Here is a 21,800-nt window from a genome sequence, read left to right as displayed (position 1 = left end):
AAGAGGGACAAATGAGGAGGAAAGAGGGACAGAGGGACAGGGAGGGTCCAAAAAGAGGGACTGTCCCTCTCCCAGTTGAGAGCTATGCTGAAAAGACACTTGTGGTAGAGAAGATGAAAACCTATTTCTATATATTTTTTTCTAACTTTACCCTCTTTACCTCTAGCTAACTTAAAGAGACACTGAAGCGAAAAAAAAATTATGATATTATGATTTGTATGTGTAGTACAGCTAAGAAATAAAACATTAAGATCAGATACATCAGTCTAATTGTTTCCAGTACAGGAAGAGTTAAGGTGGCCATACACTGGCCCGATTCGCGGCCGTTTCGACAGCAGATTCGATCCTGGGATCGAATCTGCTGCCAATCGTTCGCGCTAAATGCACCCGCCGATCCGATTTCCTCCCGAAATCGGATCGGTCCGTCGATCGCGACGTGCGGGAAATTACCCTCGATCGCCCGCGGGTAGGGAGCGCATCGCTAGCGGCGGCCGATCCGATCAGGTATACATTACCTGACGCTGGCTCCCGGGCGTCTTCTCCGCATCTTCTCCGCGCTGCACCCGCTCCATCCCGGCGCTTCCTGTCACTGCAGTGACCAGGAAGTTCAAATAGAGGGCGCTCTATTTGAACTTCCTGGTCACGAAGTGACACAGGAAGCGCCGGGATGGAGCGGGTGCAGCGTGGAGAAGTTGCGGAGAAGATGCCCGGGAGCCAGCGTCAGGTAATGTATGCGCGGGGGGGGACAGGCGGCAGCGGCGGCTCCACAGATTGTGATCGGTTTCAGGCTGAAACCGATTCACAATCTGTTTGCAGTAAAGGCAGCCATACGATCCCTCTCTGATCAGATTTGATCAGATAGGGATCTGTCAGCTGGTCGATCTAATGGCAAATCGACCAGTGTATGGCTACCTTTAAGAAACTCCAGTTGTTATCTCTATGCAAACAAGCCATTAACTCTCCGACTTAGTTTAGTCCTGGAGAGGGCTGTTATCTGACTTTTATTATCTCAACTGTTTTCTTTTCCTCTGCTAGAGGAGAGGTCATTAGTGCACAGATTGCTCTGAAAGACTCATTTTGAATGCTGAGTGTTGTGTAATCTGCACATATTATAGAATGATGCAATGTTAGAAAAAACACTTTATACCTGAAAATAAAAATATGAGAATATTTTCTTTGCTGCTAATCTTCTAGTAATTATTCATAGTACACAACCAATTCACTATATCATATATTTTTTTTCGCTTCAGTGTCTCTTTAACACTGTACATCCCACCATCAACCATACTCACGTCTGAGCAGAGCCAGATTAAATGATTGTCACAAAAGGAGTTGGCACTAAAGAGGCAACTTATTATTATAGCCCCACCCACTTCCACTGTCTACTCTTCTGCCTCCAGATTCATAGTACGTACTAGAAGAAAGCACAGTGAATTGTGAAGATTTACTTGGTCATTAGCAAAGGAAGAACGTGAGCAACATAAGCACCACGCCCTCTTCTAGATGTCACTGCAGTCAACACCACAACATTGCTGGAACTTTGAGTTTTTTTAATATAGCAAACATGTAAAGGTGTAGACAGACTTTAATGCAATACTACACATACCACCCAGTGGCCTGTGCCAAACTGACACAGAGGCTAAGTAATTTTAGCAGAATCTTCCTGATCATTTAAAGCAGAAGTACGAGTCTGGCAAAAGCATTCAATTAAAGACTAGTGTAGAAGTAGCTTGTTGCATAATGGTTATACCATTCAATCAGAAAGCTTTGCCATCAGAAAACCACAGAGGTGTCTCTAGGGTACAGCATAGCGACAGGTTCTGTTGTTATGGAGGAGGGATGATGGTGCAGCACACAATGGAGTGACTTCCTGTGGGCAGGGGCAAGAGGCGAACAATGCACTTGCCCAAGAATATTCAGTGCTCCAGATCTTTCAGCACAGCATTGGGGAGACTATAAACTAGGAGGAGGAGTAACTTACATTCGTAGGGGGTTATACTGGCCCTGAGAGGGGGTAGGTCTAACGCTATAGTATTTAGCACAACGGTGCTTGTGCTAGGCTTTTTAGGTGAGGGTAAATAGTAATATACACTTGGGTAGTCATGTTTTATTGGGTGTGGAGGAGAGGAGATAGCTTACAGGCTGCAAACCTTTTATTTATTTCTTCCAATGCTAAAAGCATAAATTGTCAGTGAAAACTACTCTGCTGGAAAAAAAAATACACACAACGCTGAGCTGTCACGGTTCAACTTATCAGGGGAAAATGTATATGGATGTTTCTTCGGGAAAAAAGGTAAGTGGATCCCTCCATAGTATATACAGGATGCAATGCAAACTGACAGAAGCCTTAACCTTTCCACCACACTGATCATAAATATACAAACTGTTAGGTTGGAGTTGGGTTTTAAATAGACTGAGTGACAAATTGACATCTATAAGAACTGGAGTCAAACTATTTTTTTTGGGTTGGTGCTTCTTAATATTATTTCATATAATGCTTTCTCAAAGATAGTACTGGCCAAATATTCTAAATTCTAGGTAATACTGTTTTAAGTGAGTACGTAATGTGGTGCCATTGCATGAGATAGCCATCGGGTGGTGCCGCTAATAGTAAAACATTGGTAATGTAAACTACTAATATTTTACTATGCAGTACCCGGCACCCATTCTCACTTGAACCCTCCACTATAAATGCCTACCCCCCCCCCCCACCTAATGCCTAGCCCTTACCCCTGGTAAGTGGATAAAAAGAACCCACCCCACCTAAGCTTAAATCTAACCCTAATACCTCCTGTAAATGACAAACTTTACCCCCCCCCCCCCCCAATGCTTAGCCTAACTCTAAACCCACCTCCTCCCTCCGTTTAAGTGCCTAAAATTAACCTAAAAAACATAGTTGTTGCCGATCAGCTACGTGGCAGCCAATTGACCTGATTCCATTTATACATTTAGAAGTATAACACCTATCCATAACATAAGTACCCCCTTGGGCTCATTTATTGCATGTAGTAAGCCTAGGCTAAAGGCTAACTACCATAGTATTGGTATTTTAGAAGGTGGTTAAAAAATTACCAATATTGTACAAAGAGCAGGAGCCAATATGGTGTAGTGAGTCAGTACAAAAGCATTAAATAAGTATAAACAAAATACATATATACTCACAAAAAAGGTTAGCAGGAAGTTAAACACTGTGAGGGCTTGTGGGGGAATGAACTATCCCCACTTACAGTATATCTAGATACAGTCTCTCTAAGTCGTCTGAAAAAGGTGGCCTACTTTTTCATTTTCTTAAAATGTTAAAACATCTAGCAAGGAAAGCATGACCCATGCATGGTAATCAGGAGACGCTTGAGGGATATGTAGGTGCCTTGCAACTTGGTCTCTTTCAGCACTGTAGCCTCCACTTGTTCCTTGTGTGGCTGTGGCTGTCAGGGCCCTGGCCATGTCGATCTCAGCAGTTGATGTAGGGCTTTCCAGGGTGTGGAATCTAAGTGACCACAGGTCTTAGCCAGAACACTCTGCAAGGGATAATGGACCTTCATCCCTAGTGCATGATGGGCTACTTTGCTGCCTAGTGGCCACTGGGTCACAACCCCAGGGATTACCCCATGGTTAATGGGAAAGAACTGGAGGGGTAAACCCACAGTGAAGAAAGAAAACGCAGAGAGAGCTGGCGAGGAGTTGAGTTGGAGATGATAGGACTAACAGGTTGGACTGGACAGTAGGACTACCAGACAGTACTGGCTGATGGGTCTGGAGGACAGAACTGTGGCTGACAGGAGTGGCTGACTGAACAGGCTGACAAGATGGACTGACTGGCAACTGACAGGACTAACTGGTAACTCACATGGAACGGTTTGAAAACCATCCACTATTGGAACAGGTGATGAAAAACCACTTGACACTCTTTGGCCAGGGTAAATTTCTCTGGCCCTTGTCCCAATGCTGAAGATCTGTCCCTCACCCACACGCACAAAACCTGACATGGAAGGAGGAAGACAGCATCCACGTGTCCCAGACAGTCAGCAGACACCACAGAGGACAAGAGGCCCGCTGCTGGATCCAGGTACTGGTGATTGTGATGGGAACAAAATATCCATGGTGCTGGAGAAGAAGTCTGGACCATTAAACATCCGTCATTTGCCAACAATAAAACAAGGCTGCTTACACCACAAGTGTTCACTCCTTTTACATTTTTGCTTATTTCCTTGAGTTTTCTAACTGGAGATGTTATCATACCATATTAAAATATCAGTACATAGCAGTATTCAGCAAGCAAAAAAGTACTCTCAGTTGGTTTTTCATTTGCAGACGCTAAAATTGTACTGTGCATATCAGATTAGAAAATATCTCTTGTGAGAAAACGCAAGAGAAAAGATAATTGAATGACAGCCCTTCTATGTGTGTTAGGCAGGGATCTCAAACTCGCGGCCCGCGGGCCATTTGCGGCCCTCGATACAATATTTTGTGGCCCTCGCCGGCAAAAGCTTCCTTATAGTTCGCTTCAGTGCTCCCAAGTAATCCGCCGCATCCCCACCGCAAATCGCCCGGGGGGCAATCCGCCGGCATTTCCTGGAAGGGGCAGAGCTTTCAGCTTCAGCTCTGCCCCTCTAGACGTCAATCGCCGCACGGATCGCCACCTCTCCCCGCCCCTCTCTGTGAAGGAAGAGTGAGAGGGGCGGGCAGAGGCGGCGATGCGCCGCGATTGTGAAATTCCTAATGCGGCCCAGCCTCATCCTGACTTTGCCTCCTGCAGCCCCCAGGTAAATTGAGTTTGAGACCCCTGGTGTTAGGGCTGGTGCACACCATAGCGGTTCTGGAGTGTTTTTTTAAAATGCTTGGAGGGGGAAAACCACTTGGCTAATGAAAGTGAATGGGATGGTGCACACCAGAGCGGCTCGTTTTTTCCACGAACGCAAACTCTGGGGCTGCAGCATTTTTTAGATTTCTGAGGCGTTTCTGCCTCAATGTTAAAAAATAGGAAAAGCTCAAACCACTCTGAAAAACGCTAGATCAGAGCGTTTTTTCAGGCGTTTTTGTTACAGAAGCTGTTCGGTAACAGCTTTTACTGTAACAATATTTGTAATCTGCTACACAAAAACACTCCAAAAAACACTAGGCATGTTTAGAAAACGTCTCTAAACATGCCTAGAATCGCTCTGAAATCTGCTTCAAAAACCTCTAGCGTTTTGCAGATCTGCTAGTGGTTTTTGGTGTGCACTGGGCCTTACTCACATATCCTCATCCTCTTCTATCTCCACTTTCGGCGAGATTTTGAAATGAGTACATTAAAGCAGGATTGTCAGCCATAAAATTAAATTCCATTTGCCCACTGCTCTGTGTTTATTATGTAGTCTACAAACTGAACCTGAATTGCAAGCATTCCAGTATAAATATAAATGTTTCTGCTGTAATAAATCTTATCTCAATCAGTCTGGCTCTATTTGGTACATTGCCGAGGAGAGGGAAGCTTGTTATCTCCCCTCACCCCACGGCAGAAGGTGTTGAAATAAGATCTATGATGTGCTTACAAAGCAAGATAGATATGACTGTGCAGTTTCTAGGAGGAAAAAAAAAGAATGAGGGAGAAAATTACATCAGGCAGGCCTGGATTTACATCACCGGAGCCTATAGTCACAGATGTCCTGGCACCCTAGAGTTCACCCTCCATGAACCTACAAACCCCCGCCGAACTGCACCGCAAGTGTGCTGACTGAGCCAGCTGCTACTCCTCCCTTACTTCCCTTGCCGTAGCTACAGGTGCCCCTTAGTATTAGGTAGCCAGAAGTACCCTGAGTATTATGTAGCTAGAGGTGTCACTTAGTATTAGGTAGCCAGAAATACCCTGAGTATTACGTAGCTAGAGGTGCCCCTGACTGAAGGAGAGATTTCCACTGAGATTTCATCAGTGGAATACCGAGAGCTGGGTGAGTAACCTCTCATTTACACACTCTATCAGGACTCTGCATAGGGAAGAAGGGAGAGAGGCACTTGGGGACCGAGCCGCCTTCCCATCATCAGGCACCTGTAGGCCTACAGTGCCTTGTGGTAAATCCGGCCCTGACATCAGGATTGGCTTCAGTCAGAGGCACAAAAGATGGAAAATGCTTGAAACAGTTTTCTCTTTATTTACTATATAGAATTCTCTGAAATCAAAACTCGGACAGTACAATCCATGTGTTATGTAAGTAGAACAAGTATTAATTTATTATACTGTATATGTGTTTTTTTTCCTGGGATAGTATGGCTTTCCCTGCTGCTATAAGACCAGACCAGCAGGCTTTGCCCCCCCCCCCCCCCCCCTCACTATCTCCAATTCCTTTGTTCTTTTCCCCCATATTAAACATGTAAGATATTCCCCATACTGAGATTTAATACATTGTGAAGGGACTCCGATCACTGGAGTGTTCTAATACAGACTCGCAGTGTAGAGATGAAAGCAATACAAGCAGCAACTTCACCGTGATGAAAGGGTACAACCAGGTGAAGTGAAGGGATACGAATCTACTCTGAAGGTAATTAAGCTCTCATTTAACATCAACAGATACACTGATTTGGATCAATCAGCCTCTCTAGATTTACATAAATAAGCATGAGCAGGGTTCTGCATCACACAGGAGCAGTCACACAATACAGTCCTGATTTCCCTGCAACATAATGACAAGGTGACAATAGCTAACAGATCCGAGATGGGCTCTGATAGCAACACTATACTTAGATGAAGGATTGAGTAACACTGCAAATAGTGGAGGGTAATGGATACTGGAGCTTTAATTACTCTTCAGTATCCTTATTATCATCCAATAGGCTTCTGGGAAATGTGAAATCTAAGAAGACAGGTGGTGTTATAGACATTTCCATATACATACATGCATTATAGGAGAGAGAGGGCTTTGCTAAAGTGTGACTCCAGTTCTCTAAAAACATTTATATTGGATATATTATTGGAAAGCAAACAGTTATAATTTAATTTTATTACAATCACCACCTTTCCAGTTCACACTTGATTGCAACGATGCCGAATAAGAGCACACGGAATCAAACACACAACACGCGAGTCAATTCAAACCCAATCAGCCCTATGTGTGCCAATCAATGGGTAGATGTGTTTCTACCAAAGATCACATACAAAATTAGGTATCATAAAATTGTGACTTAAAAACATCAAAAGTAGATTAAACCGTATTAGGCGGGTGTCCTTGCTGATCCTCCCACATCAAAGTCACTACAGGCACCCAGTATCGGTATGGTAGAGGTGGGGTGTAGCTAGCCCTGAGTGAACCTGATCACAGCATACAATTATACACAATAAACTGTCAGTACTATGAGACACAATTAAATGGGGGGGGGGGGGGGGGTATTAAATTGAAATGTCAATGGTGTTTGCGTCAGCACTGAGGCATCACAACTGCTGGGCCATGTAGTTGACACAGCTGGGAAGTGCACTCCTACACCATGACTACCACATGTACCTGTGCCACCCAATAAAATTGCTAGATAACAGACATAGATGTCTATACTACAGACATAGATATAAGACCCCCCCTCTGATCTGAGTGTTGCAGATGGGGGGATTCTTTGTGGAGGGGGTCTAATATCTATGTCTGTAGCACTTTACCTAGCTCCTGACAAAATCTTATTCAGATGAAACATGTCGAGCACTTATTAACACTACACATATGTATGCACTCCCTTGGTCTTACTTGCTTCCTGCATATTGTTACCTAGCAATTTTATTGGGTGGTACAGGTACATGTGCTAGTCATGGTATATGAATGCACTTCCCAGCTGTGTCAACTACATGGCCCAGCAGTTTGATGCCTCAGAGCTGACAAACAGCATTGAGACTTTAATTTAATACCCCCCCCCCCCCATCTAATTGTGTCTCATAGTACTGACAGTTTATTGTATATAATTGTACGCTGTGATTAGGTTCCCTCAGGGCTAGCTACACCCCACTTCTAGCATACCGATACTGGGTGCCTGTAGTGACTTTGATGTGGGAGGATCAGCAAGGACACCCGCCTAATACAGTTTTATCTACTTTTGATGTTTTTAGGTAATTTTATGATACCTAATTTTGTATGTGACATTTGGAAGAAACACATCTACCTATTGATTGGCACACATAGGGCTGATTCGGTCTGAATTGACTCACGTGTTGCGCAGTTCACATTTGAACCAGCTATGATTCTCTAGACATGCTGGATTGTGCATCTCTGTATCCATGGTGACAGAGCATGCTGTCTAGGATATGTCCTCTATAATGGACACCAACAAAGTGGTGATTGTCCATGGCACTTTGTGGTCAATAAATGAGATTATGATTTGGGTACCCCTACAATTAATACATATGTGTTGGTTCACAAGTAAGGATGAGTGGGCACAGTTTTGTGAGACACCAAAACTGCATCCGCTCGTTTCTGAGGGGAGCCGTGGCAGGGAGAGTTAACTCAGATGTTCAGCTCTTGCTGCAGCGCTCCATGCTGCACTCCATTCACGCGATACTTCCTGTTTTACAACTGAAGTTTTGGCTGCTAGAGCTCCTAGCGTCTGATTTTCAGACACTGAGGAGAAGCCAGGTAGAGTATATGACTCTGGAGCCCAAGCGGCCAGAGGAGGTGAGAAGTTCCACCCGCTGTACGACTCTGCTGGTGCGCATGGGGGGACGACGACATGGTGTCATAGGGTCTCAGGTACTACAGCTCCCCCCATACCCATATGCTGCGTAATTTTTTTTTTTATAATATAGGGGGCTTCAATTAACATTTTGCAGGGCAGGCCTACTTACACCTCTGCTAAGTTCATGTAAATTTGGCTCCACCCATGACCACATCTACATTCTGGTGCATGGCCATGCCCATTTTTGGGCGTGGCGCAAAAGTGCCTCGGATTTTTTTAGCATCCTAGCAATGCCCCTGCTCAACCCATTAATCCTTTATAAAACAATTTACAATTATCACCATTTGCTATTTCTCTACCAATAGGTCACTTTAGTATGCTACATGTACAGTTCAACGTTAGTGTGTAATTTCACTTTGGTAAAATAAAAAATTAGAATTATTTTCCCCAGCGCAATTATATGCATTTTAAAGATTTTACCGAACAAGACTAAAAGTCTTTCACCTCCCTCCTTCCTTTGCTCTCTGTCTCAGATGGGAGGCAGGTGTACTGACATAGACTTGAACTGAACACATGGGCTGTGGCCCTATACTTGGTATTCACATATACCTCCACATGTGAAAAGTCCTAATTACATCGAAGAAACACACACTGCAGAGTGAAACGGGGATGGGAAAATGAACATTTGGAGCTTGTATGTCTGTCAAACACAGCAGAATCTGACATGTCTGAAAAATAACAGCTGGCAGTGGAGTGAACTTGAAAGCTAATTTTAATACCATTAAACTACACAAAGGTTTGAAGCTGTCTGCATTTTTTAAGCTGAAGTAAGAATAATAGAATTTAGGTTTTAAATTTTAGGGAGGCACTACCTCAATTAGGACATTTGAGAAATAAATAATGTAGCAAAATACTTTTCTTTACAAGCATTGTAGAATATTTTGTTCTGCCACATATTTTACCAAGCACCCCCAACCCCCACCTCGTTGCTATAGCTACCAAATGCTTGGAAAGGTTTCTAGTGATGTCATCGGCGCGAAGGCGATAATTATCAATCTTTCCCCCATCTTCTCTTCTTTGTTCTTTTTACAAACCAATTATGTTGTTGTCATTAGCCAAAGAGTTGAAGCCGACAATAATTATCTAATAAGATAATGAATTTTACAAAGGATTGTGAGAAAATAAAATGGAAAAGTAAAGTTTTTCCCCCCTGTTTTTCACCCATAGGCAGATGCCGATTAGCACATAATAAAAGTGGAACAGATTTTGCAGGAAGATAATTGCGTGGATGTCTGTATTTTCCACTAATTTACTGGATATAAAGCATTTGATGCAGTTTCTTGTGTTATTTTACTGAAGATGGTTTTGTATGATGGAATATAAAGTTAGAGACGTGGCATCGTTTACTTACGTATATGTATGCCGTATAAGATAACTGTGATGTTGGTAAAGTTGGTGGTTGATTCGCTATAGCCAGGGCTGGATTTCTGGAAAGGCCTCAAAGGCACAGGCCTTGGGCAGCTGCTGCCCAGAGAGGGGGCGGCTGGACATAAAAGAGAGGCAGCTGGACATGGAATAGGGGTTGCACTATATGAAAGGGGAGGTTGCAATTTGAAAAGGGAGGCTGCATAGAAGAGAGGGGCTGCTGTCCAAGAGAGCTGTACATGAAAGGGAGTGACGGCTGTACATGGGTGGTACACATAAAATGGGGAGGCTGCACTCAGTGAGCACGCCTAAAAGCTTTGGGCGTGCTAACTCGGGTGCTAAGAAGCTAGCATGCCCAAAGCTTTTATTAAACACGCGCAAAGTTTAGCGCTGCGCCAGAAACGTCGCACCGGGTGCGCCCAAAATGGCGCACCGTGCGACATTTCGGGCGCACCTGGTGCAATGTTTTAGGCGCAACCGGTGCAACAGTTTAGTCGCACCCGGTGCGACATTGGCTACCCCCTAAATTGGCTTCCCCCTAAATTGGCTTCCCCCTAAATTGGCCCTAGACTACAATACATACTCTACATGATACATACATAGACATATGACTATGGTAGGGATTAGATTGTGAGCCCCTCTAAGGTACAGTTAAGTGACATGACAATATACTCTGTACAGCGCTGTGGAAGATGTTGGTGCTATATTAATAATTGATCATCTTAAGATTTGTATAAGTTCATCTAATACATTCTAATCACATTCAACATTACTGTATCTATTCAACAATAAAATCTGTTACGTCATAGTTCTTTTTTTTTTTTTTTGTATTATTACCCATTAGCAGGTTTAACACAATTCCCCTTGTGCATCATCATGGGGTCTCATGCACCCTTCCACCCAAGCGTAGTGGGCAGTCAAACCTCCTTTCCTCCTGGGAGCCAGAATAGCACTGGGGAGCTGTGTAATAATGACCTGCTCCAGCGCTGCATTGAGTCTCTTCTTCCTCCTAGCAGCCGCTCTATGCTGCATACTCGGCACCAGATCACATGATTACATTGGGAGCCAGGTGATGGCAGCATAAAGCGTGCGACTCCAAGGAGTAAAAGGAGACCCAACGTAACACTGGAACAGGTACTGTATATAATCGCATATAAGCCTAATGTTTCAGCACAAAATACGTGCTGAAAAGTTACTCTCTCGGCTTATATGCGAGTCAGTGGAGCAGAATAGATGGTGAAGCAAGTTTTGTTACTGGCAGAGGAGTGTATAGATTGTGCACTAGTGAACCTGTTCCCTAATGTGTCTGTGCCCCCATCCCCTGCAACATGGTGTGCAGAGTGCGCTGCTCAAGAATACCTGTGTCCCCTGGCTTGTGGAGCGGAGCGTGCAAGCAACGTGTCAGCAGTACAATGATCAAGTGTTCTACCTGTGTGGCACTGGCAATCACTGTCTGATATGTATGACGCCATCTAGTGACATCTTGAGACACAGCTGTACCATCCATGTGGCACATCTGGCGATTGGGAGAACCAATGACCTGTACTGGGGGCACATCTGGCTACTGTGGAGAGGGCTATACTGGGGAGGGACTTATACACGATTTAATCACTTTTTCTTGGTTGCTGAGGGAAAAATGGGTACCTCGGCTTATACACAGGTTGGCTTATATGTGAGTATATATGGTAAATATTATACCGCTCCCTGTGCAATTATTGTTACACTAGTTCTCATTAGCTAATGAGTGGTACTGCATTATGTGTCAAAACAGTTCAAACTAATTATATTATCGTATCTTTATAACACAAACTAAAGCAATAAGTAATATAAAATAGATAGCTACAGATTCTTTTATCTGCTAGAGTACTGTTGTGATCTTAGCGCAACCTCCATAAGTGGCTTTATAATGAAACATTTCGGTAATTTTAGTTCCACCGAGCCAGAGTCCAGCCACACTTTGATGCAATTTTTGCTAGAGAAATGAATCAGTAGCTGCCTGATGGGGAGGAGTGAGGAGAGAAGCAGAGGGTTAGGTGGGTGGAAAGCATATTTCCACTTAGATGAGACCAATTAAAGCTCTCAGGCAGCCTAATTAGCCGGTAGATTTCTCTTTCATCCCAACTTCATTCAGGCCTTTTTTTATCTACAGATGTATTCATTAAAGATGAGTTTAACTCTTGGTATTCATGTATGATTGCTGCAGAGATGCTCTTGCCTTGCTAAAAGAAGAAAACGTGACCTTCCATTTGTCCTGCCCGATACACGGCTATTGTATCTTATTTGATGGTGAATAGCCTGCCATGGGTCGGTGCTTTTCTTTTATGGGGTGGTTTCCTGTTAGTAATCATGTTAAATGGGATTTAAATCAAAATATGTTTTCAATCAGTATCAATTCATGGCTGTATAATTGCCTCAGTCAGGTGCTTTGACAGGAGGAAATGCATCATACTGGCTGAGATATCAATCCATCAGTCTCTGGTACTGTCGCTGCATGCCTAAACAGATCTGCAAAAAGCCTAGGCTAGGCCGGAGTGCAGATGGGGGGAACGGTGTGAAAGTGGAGGGAAGGGGAACTGGAGGAGGGAGACGAGTGAGAGAGGAGAATTTCCAAACTGTGTTATCGTATAATGAAATATCTCATACGCCATGATAGTCTGCGCTCACAGATCTGACTGTTTCATAGCCGGGTGATGGATTAATGTGATCATTTGTGTCCACTAAACATGTAGCTATACAGTGACTGCTGCACTGACAGCTCTGGCAATTCTGCTTCTCCCATCCAGGCATTCAGTTTCTGATTGCTTCTGGACTTATATATGGCATGGAGGGAAAATTGAACACATTTTTAGGAGGACATTTTTACAATATTTTTTACCATGTTCATTCTTTACGATATATCCTACTATGCTAACATGGCACAACACAATCTTCTTCACTTCTGGAGATGCACAGGAATTGGATATATATTATGGCCAGCAAAGGTGATTATTCAAACACCTTAAAGAGACTCTGTAACAAAAATGTCATCCTTTTTTCTACTATACTACAAGTTTCTAAACCTATTCTAATGTGCTCTGGCTTACTGCAGCACTTTCTATCACCGTGTGAGGAATCGCGGGGAAGCAGCCGCCTCTTCTCAGCGTGAGACGGCTGCTTCCGTGAAGGGCATGGTGGAGCACCGAAGTACAGCCGCCTCTACTCAGCGTGAGGCGGCTGCTTCCGTGAAGGGCATGGTGGAACGCGGAGAAACCGCCGCGTCAGACGCGGCGGTTAGCACGCATGGCCCTGTCGCGGATACACCGCAGAGCGGTGCTGGTATGGCTGGGACTCATAGTCCTCCTAGGTTCAGAATGACGCGTGTGCGTGCGGAGAGGCAGAACTTATATGGCAGCCAGAAAAAGGTCAGCTGACCTGGTCGGTCAGCTGACGACTCTGCTCCTTCCCATTGATCCAGCACTTAGGGAGGTGCTGGAGAAATGTCTGTGTATATATACTGCCGGCTGTTCAGTTGCTGGTTGTCTGGCGTTGCAATCACAATGTGGTAGCACTCAGACCTGAGTCATATCCTAAAGTGTGCCGGGACCAGCTGGAGCTGTAATCCTACACTTAGCTAGATTCTGTTGATAGTTTAAAGTACTAGTTTGATTGTGATTATCTGTTATGACCCTTTGCTTGCCTGACTATCCTGCTGAACTCTGATCCTGTACCTTGCCTTTCTGATACTCTGTTGCCGAACCTCGGCTCGTCCTTAGACCCTGCATCTGCCTCCTGATTTTGTACCTCGATATATCTGATACCCTGTTGCCGAACCCTGCCTGTACTTTAGACTCTGCCTCTGCCTTCTGAATCTGTACTTTATCTGTCCGTGTGTTTACAACCTGGCTTGTCCGACCTCGAGACCCGACCTTATTGTTAGAGGCGGTTCCCAGTCCTGGTAGTGACACTCCCTCTTGAGTGTCACTCTCGTTCAGTCGTTCCTTCTCTCAGCCTGACTCCTCCTCCCGAGAGAGTCCAGAAGGAATTGTGCAGGACTCCTCACTGCCTTGAGGCCAGTCCTCTATATATTACTGTTTGCACCAAACACTCTTACTTTTCTCCGGTGACCAGAGGTTAGCTTATATATTGGATTATCGGTGATACTGCAGATCATCTATAATTTGGTATACATCTGTATTCCCTGTGATACTGCAGATCACCGGTAATCAGATCCTCTCTCTGTGTTACACTGATCGTTACACACCGTCTCTGTAATAAATCAACTTATCTCTCTCCTGTTGGATTTGTCGCTCTATGTCTGGAAGGCTGCCAACTCTTCAGTGTTGTTGATCTGTTATGCATGCCCCCTCTCCAGCCCTCCTCTATGCACACTCCCGTGTGTGTTATTTACATTAGGCAGCCTCTCTGCTCTCTCAGTGATAGAAGAAAGCTTTACAAGCTGGATAAATTGTCCTCTGTTAGGCTGTGAAAGGAGCTGGGCTGTCACATGCTGAGGAATTACAGACACGGGCAGAGCTGTCTGCAGGAAGAAACAATCAGCCTGTCACTCTTCAGTGGATTCAGCTGCAGGGGGAAGAAGGTAAACACACAAGTGATCTCTTGAAATTCAAAAGGAAGGCTGTATACAGCCTGCTTGTGTATGAATGTATTTTCTATGTGTGGACATACTGTACATCAACCTACTTCCGGTTTTGGTGGCCATTTTGTTTGTTTATAAAAAAACTTTTATAAACTGTTTTTGACTACTTTTAATGTGGCGGGGAGCGGCGAAATTGTGACAGAGGGGAATAGGAGATGTCCCCTAACGCACTGGTATGTTTACTTTTGTGCAATTTTACCAATACAGATTCTCTTTAACCTTCCTGTCCTGGTGGTATGATAATTTCCAGATTTTAGGGTCTAAAAGCTGCACAATTTTTTCACAGGCTTTTAGACCCTAAAAGTAGGGGAAAAAATCATAATAAAAGTAGTAGCGGGCGCGCTAGTGAAGTATTGTGGTGGCTTAAAATGCATTTTTGATAAGGTGTGAAAATATCACCTAGGAGAAAATGTGAATTGTATAGGCATATTATATTATATATTATATTATAAGCAATAACCATAGTCCATATGCAATTGACTTTTTCTCCTGAGTTATCTCCTAGGAGATAATTTTCAGCTTTTCTTTAAAATAACTTTCAAGCAATTTACCATTGAAAAAGTACCTAAAAGTTGGTGAAAAAGTAACATGAGTATTTTTTTTTCTTGCTGGTGGTTTAAAAGGCATTTTATGACAAGATGTGAAAATATCACCTGGGAGAAAACTCAGGAGAAAAAGTTAATTGCATGTTGTTTTGATGTTATGGTAGCTTCCATGTGCATATCTGCGAACAAGTGGTAAATGTTACTGTGGCCCATTGGCAGAGAAATACATAATTTGGACTGCCTAGGCAATAGTCCGTTGATCAATGTTACCTCTTACCCCGTTCACATGAGGGCAGATCCCCACTCCAGGTTAGATCCCACTGACACATGAGAAGCTCGGCTCCCACCACCTCGTATCCAGGGTAACACTGGTACGTCACCACTGTGCCATGGACCAGCTCCGTCTGAGACGTGGTTTTCCAGCCATTAGGAATCTCCGGTAGTTCAGGGCAGGTGTCATTCCTTGGCACCTCTGAAAAGGAAAGAAAGAAATATTACTATATACTATAATTATACTATAATATAGTCAGGGCTGTTTCTTGGGCAAAGCGGGCAGGGCAATCACCCTGGGTGCAGACCGGAAAGTAGAAGAAGGGGCGCGCAGGCAGAAGGACATAACCGCTGGGGAGATGGTAATGCGCTGTGCAGTCAAATGGTAGAAGAAAGAAGATTACCAGCGCGATTACCTTCCTTGACTCCTACTGGGTTGCCTGTGTCAGACGTCAAGTCATCATCACGTCACCACCGTGTTATGACACCTGATGTCCTGTAGCGGTACTGCAGGCTTTCAGTGCATGGCGCCCATTGAGGAGTCGTTTTTCAAGGCTCTCTTCGCCTGTGTGTTTTCCTGGTCCCTGCTTCCTCCAGGATGAGCAGCTGGTCAAGTAAGTAGGCAGATCTACTTGTGACCTCTGGCTGTGGGACTGTCCCTAAAGAGTAAGGGTTTGCGAGTCCACGGGGGTGGGGGCAAATTTTTACACCCTCCCCCTGGGTGCAGTTTAGCCTAGAAACTGCCCTGTATTTATACCTAGTTTAAAATTAGTTTTGATTTTAAAAACTAAAAAAAGCAAGAAAAATTATCCATAGTACAAATGGAGTCATGTGCAATGTTTGTCATAACTGTTGTACACATTAAAACTTGATAGTGTTAAATGTGTAATAAAAGAAATATGGAGACTGCCATTGCTGACCTCTTTTTCTGAAAATTGGGCCATGCCAATCCTGTGACCGTCACTGATAGAGAGAAGGGATCACGATTTTACTGTAATAAAGCATTTGACTCTTTCCATTTTTTCCCGAGTGTGTTTCTAAATACCTTGTGGACCTCTCCTCACGCTGCACTTTGGGCAATACCAAATCACTTCTCACTGCTCTTTTATTTGCCTTTTGTTATAAAAATACACTGCCTACAGCAGCAATAAAATGACGAAGTGCCTCTTCTCGCCGCACAGTGTTGGCCGTGTAGCACCTGAGTTTGGCATGGCTATAGCAGTAATGCTGTAGTCTGTGGCCTGTGCATGGGTAATTTGGGGTTCCGGCGATCTTCGGACCCCGAATTACTTCTCCCTCTGAGTTCTACGACTTGGAGGGGGAATATTATTTAACACCGCCAGGAGTTTCAGCGGCAGCAGGGTGAGCCATCATTAGGCTCACCCTGCGCTGACTGGTGGCGTTCTGACATGTATGCATAAAATGAGGCCCAGAAAGTGCAGGAGCCACACACAGCCAGAACACAAGCATTTTTAGAAGGAGGTCGGCAATGCTAGGTTACTATGCTCATATACAAAAGTTATTCAAAGTTAAATTAAAACTCCAGAGTCAAATGTCAGAGTAGTGCTGTCTCAAGATTCAAACTTTGCTACTAAGACCTCTCCTCAAGTACACTATTTTTAAACTGAAATGAAGACACCTTTGTGAAATATGTAGCAAGATCCCCTGCACTCCTAAATGGTAAAGCGGAAGAACTCAGTGGACAACTGCACCCCAATAAAGCCATGGTAAATTGCGTTAAAATGGAATGAAACTCAGTATTTGCTCTAAAATATTATTTACAGCATGAAATCGAATACCACAAAAAAAATCCGAAGAGGTGATCTCCATCATGATCTTAGAGAATGAAGGCCAATGTCTATTAGCAAGACTGATGACTGAAGTAAGTGGTTTACCTTTACTTATAATCTGCATTGGAATCTCCATCACTCATTACAACTGGAGAAATTACTATCCTATTTTCCACCGCTATGCCAAATATATTGGGGCTCCTCTTCTATGTGCAACAGTGCCCGTCCCATTCCTTCTACAGCCCCCTCTTCCATGTGTATCATCCATGTACTGCTGCCACTCTCTTTCATATGCAACTCCCTTGGGCATCACTTCCATTTCCATATGTTGCACCCCTTTTGCAGCATTCTCTTTCATATGTAGCAGCCCCTATTTCATGTCCAGGTTCCCCCTTAGGCTGCAGCCGCCAAAGGCCCGGGCCTCTGCTGCCTTTCCAGCAATCCAGCCCTGTGTAGGAGTGATGTGATGCTTTCTAGAGCATAAGAGGTTGTTTAGCTGTAGCTACCTTATTTAGTGTTACCCAGATAAATGGAAACCTTCACCAGAAATCAAAAGTGATTACCCCTCTCTTTTTGCAAACCTGGGGCTGAGTACGAGCAGATCTTATAGCAGACTAACCCCGTTTAATATACTGTATATTGTACTATTAGGGAATTACTGCAGTTGTTTGTATTGATATACTGTATAAACAACAACAACAAAAATAATGTGTGCTAAATAGTATTAGGTAGAAGAGGTGGGTTGCTTGGGATGATTTGGCCTGAGCCTGGAGTTCTACTGCAGTAACTAGCTGTCTCTAGGTGGAGTCTATAAAGTCCTTGCAATGTACATTGTCAAGCAGTGTGTCTTTATTTACAAACAGTGCAGCTCCTCTTAGGGCTGGTGCACACCGAGCGGCTTTTTGGGCGTTTTCAGATCCGCTTGCGGCTGCGGATCTGCTTGGTCGATGTATCTCAATGGGGTGGTGCACACCAGAGCGGGAGGCGTTTTGCAGAAACGAAAAATGCCTGGGTGAGGCATTTTTTGGATTGTGGATGCGTTTCTGCCTCAATGTTAAGTATAGGAAAAACGCAAACCGCTCTTAAAAACGGCACTTCAGAGCGGTTTGCCAGGCGGTTTTTGTTACAGTAGCTGTTCAGTAACAGCTTTACTGTAACAATACAGGAAATCTACTACACCAAAACCGCTAGACAAAACCGCAAAACGCTAGCTGAAACGCTACAGAAAAAGAAGAAAAAGCGTTTCAAAATCTGCTAGCATTTTGCGGATCTGCTAGCGGGTTTTGGTGTGCACCAGCCCTTAGTGTGTAGCAACAACTCACCAAAAAAGTGAATAATGAACCCTTGTTGGTAGCCAAACACGTCGCTTCCCGGGTCTGTCTGAAACTGGAGAATAACATCCGCCATTGATGTATAGATTTTGAAACGGCTGTGCATCCCGGTGTACCGACCAAGGACACGAGCTGTCAAGTCATCGCCATCATAAAACGTGAGGACATCATCCTTGCCAATATTCAACCTAGTTGGAAAATGAAAAGAAAAATATGAAAATTGAAGAGCTCAACCCTCACTGTTCCCATAATATTTGATCATCTCTATCCACTGTTTACACACAATTAGAGATGGATGTAAATAATTACAACTTGGATGCAAATTTCATGTAAGTTGTATACAGCTTGGTACTGGGCCTATTAAATGCACTTCCTGTCAAATCTGATTGGCCCAATTTCAAGCTGCATACAACATGCATTACATTTGTGTGCAAGCCGGAGTCATGAGCTTCACATTGACCATCTGCTCTCCGCCGTCTGCATGGAATGATTGGTATCTAGTGATGTCACAGCCGTTAACATCAATGGTAAGCTAAGATAGTGTTTTTTTATGATAAACTATTCACAGTTTCTTAAAGTCCAGCTAATCTACGACAGTTTTAATGCTAAGGATAGTTTTCAAAGAGGAGCTGTAGTCAAAATAACATACCAGTGTTTAATAAAACTGCTTATTTTTGATGGCATTAAGTTAGAAATGTTTTGCCAGTTGTAAAATGTAAAAAAACGGTCTATGGACTCCCAGAATGCTTCGGGGGAAGATTTCTGCATAATAAACAGCCTAGCCTGATACACACTTTCAATTATAATTGGCCAATCACTGACCAATTTTACTATCTCCTTGTAGTATGAGGGTCAACCGATATTGAATACCATGAGCAGATTGTGTAGGTAAACTCTGCATCAGTGGGAGGGTGGGGCTACATACCAATATACAGCAATATATACATTTAGGAATAGTTTCTGATGCTTAAACCTGTATATTTAATGTAAAAGTAGGTATCCTGAATAATTTACTGCATTCTACTTATATGTCATTACAGTTCCTCTTTAAAGGACAACTGAGGTGACATGTGACATAATGAGATAGACATGGATATGTACAGTACCAAACACACAAATAACTATGCTGTGTTCCTTTTTTTCTTTCTCTGCCTGAAAGAGTTAAACATCAGTTATGCAAGTGGCAGGTTGTGTCCAGGTCGGGACCAGGTCGGACTGGGTCAGACTATAACATAACCCACACTGATAAGTAATTACAGCCATAAAACACTTTCCTGTCAGTAAATGGCTTCTGAGAGCAGAGAAGAGATAAAAAAGTGTCAATAATTCATAGATTTGAGCTCTGGCATACTTTAATGCACATGTCATTGAGCAGAGACAATGAAACAGCAAACACTTAAAAACTAGATTTAAATATAAAATAAAACTGTGGGATGTCTAAAAAAGTCATTTTTAGGAGATTGAGGATAGATACAATTGTTTATCTCATTAGTTTATTTTCATTTCGGATGTCCTTTAAAGAGAGCCACACTGATTAGCTCTTTTTATTTCCCAGTTATTTTAATCAGTAAGATCAAAGCTGATTCGCTGCAACAGTGTGGCAGAACGAGGTATTTATACCCCCAAAATCCTGGGGCAAAATTCCACGACTTTCTGGGTCATGGATTTTGCTGCCTGGGGGAGGCAGAGCTTTGCGTTGTAGCTCTGTCTCCAGTCCAGTCAATCTCTGCCGATATCCTCCTCTCCCCGCCCCTCTCAGTGAAAGAAGACTAAGAGGGGTGGGGAGAGGCAGAGATCGGCGGAGATTGACTGGAGCAGAGGCAGAGCTACTGTGCAAAGCTCTGCCTCTACCAGGAAGTGAAGGGAGAATTTTGCCCAGGGGATTTCAGGGGGATAAATACCTCATTCTGACGCGCTGTTGCGGCGAATCAGCTTCGACCTTACTGCTTAACATAACTGGGCAATAAAAAGAGCAAATTATTTTGGCTTCAGACTCTCTTTAAGCTGAATATGGTTTTGCTATGTGCCGGACTACTTTCTTTCTTTTCTTTCTTTTTGTACTTTAGTTCTTTAATCAGTTTCCCATTAAATACATATATTTTTTTCACAGGAACAAGTACAAAAGAAAAAGAAAATGAAAAGGCTTATTTGTTTGTGCAGTGAAGACATGCTGATAATTTAACAGTAACACACATTTTTTCAGCTTACTTTGGTGTGTGATTTTTACAAGAGGTGGAGGAAAAATGCTGCAGCCACTACGTGGAAAATAGGATCAATGTAATTAAGTCGACTTGGCGTTCCTTTTCTAGTTTGTACATTCCCGCCTGGTGTAAAGAGCCGCTATCTAGCAAGTGAAAATTGGCACGCCGCATCGAGCACGTCACTAGCTGCGGATCGGAGCTTCGCGAACAAGCTGCGATAGGCTAGCAGGAACACTGCTTTCTGAGTGCGGAGTAGAAGATTAATTTCCCTGGCATCCACTGGTGAAAAAGCAGAGTGTGATCGTTCATTACGATCATATGTTTAGAAATGACAACTCCAGGCAAGTGAGAGAAAAAAGGCAGATATGCAAATGCAGGAGTATTAATTAACCAACCGAGCAAGAAAGTATATTAATATTCTCCCAGAAACCTCTCTTTTTTTTCTTGACATCTATTCTCAGAGCCTAGAAGGGAACAAGTATGGAGAGTAAGAAGCGTGTGAGAGAGCGTCCATATTAATCATTGTGTCACGCCTGATAAAATATCTTTCACCATTGTCACAAACGCATGTTTTTCAGCACTAATGATTCATTTTCTGCTTACCCAAACATGCTGAGCCTGTGACATCATACAACCCTACTACTGGAGCAGGAGGGAGAATTGAGAGCTCTTTGGCTTTTAGTTGAAAGTAGCAGCAGCTTAAATGTTGATGGAAGCCTTTCCCCATCCACAAACAAAAGAGCAACACTTTGTTTCATCATATACCAAGCGTAATATTGTGATCTAGATCAACAAATGATATATCTAAAATAATTATTCATAATCAAATCACGGGCGTTATGCTGATTAGGGACTGGCTAGATGATTAGGCATAATGTTGAACGAACAGTGCTCGGCACTGTTCGTTATTCCCAGAACATTCACCTGTTTGGGTCGAGCACAGCCGAGCACCGCATGGTCGGTCTCCTCCCCTCGCTTAT

General features: G+C 43.5%; 1 protein-coding gene across 2 annotated transcripts in view; it reads right to left on the bottom strand.

The window, feature by feature from the left end:
• Positions 1-21,800, bottom strand: part of SEZ6 (seizure related 6 homolog) — a 759,189-nt gene that overhangs the window by 46,179 nt on the left and 691,210 nt on the right. For both annotated transcript variants that reach the window (XM_068270134.1, XM_068270135.1), the window contains exons 10-11: positions 18,611-18,807; positions 15,506-15,700 (exon numbers count right to left, since the gene is read on the bottom strand). In XM_068270134.1, the coding sequence (XP_068126235.1) occupies positions 15,506-15,700; positions 18,611-18,807 (392 nt within the window). The remainder of the gene's footprint in view (positions 1-15,505; positions 15,701-18,610; positions 18,808-21,800) is intronic.

Source organism: Hyperolius riggenbachi, chromosome 2 (assembly GCF_040937935.1).
Source record: "Hyperolius riggenbachi isolate aHypRig1 chromosome 2, aHypRig1.pri, whole genome shotgun sequence".
Taxonomy (NCBI): Eukaryota; Metazoa; Chordata; class Amphibia; order Anura; family Hyperoliidae; genus Hyperolius; species Hyperolius riggenbachi.
Note: the sequence above shows the minus strand (reverse complement) of the source record. Positions and strands in the feature narration are given on the sequence as shown.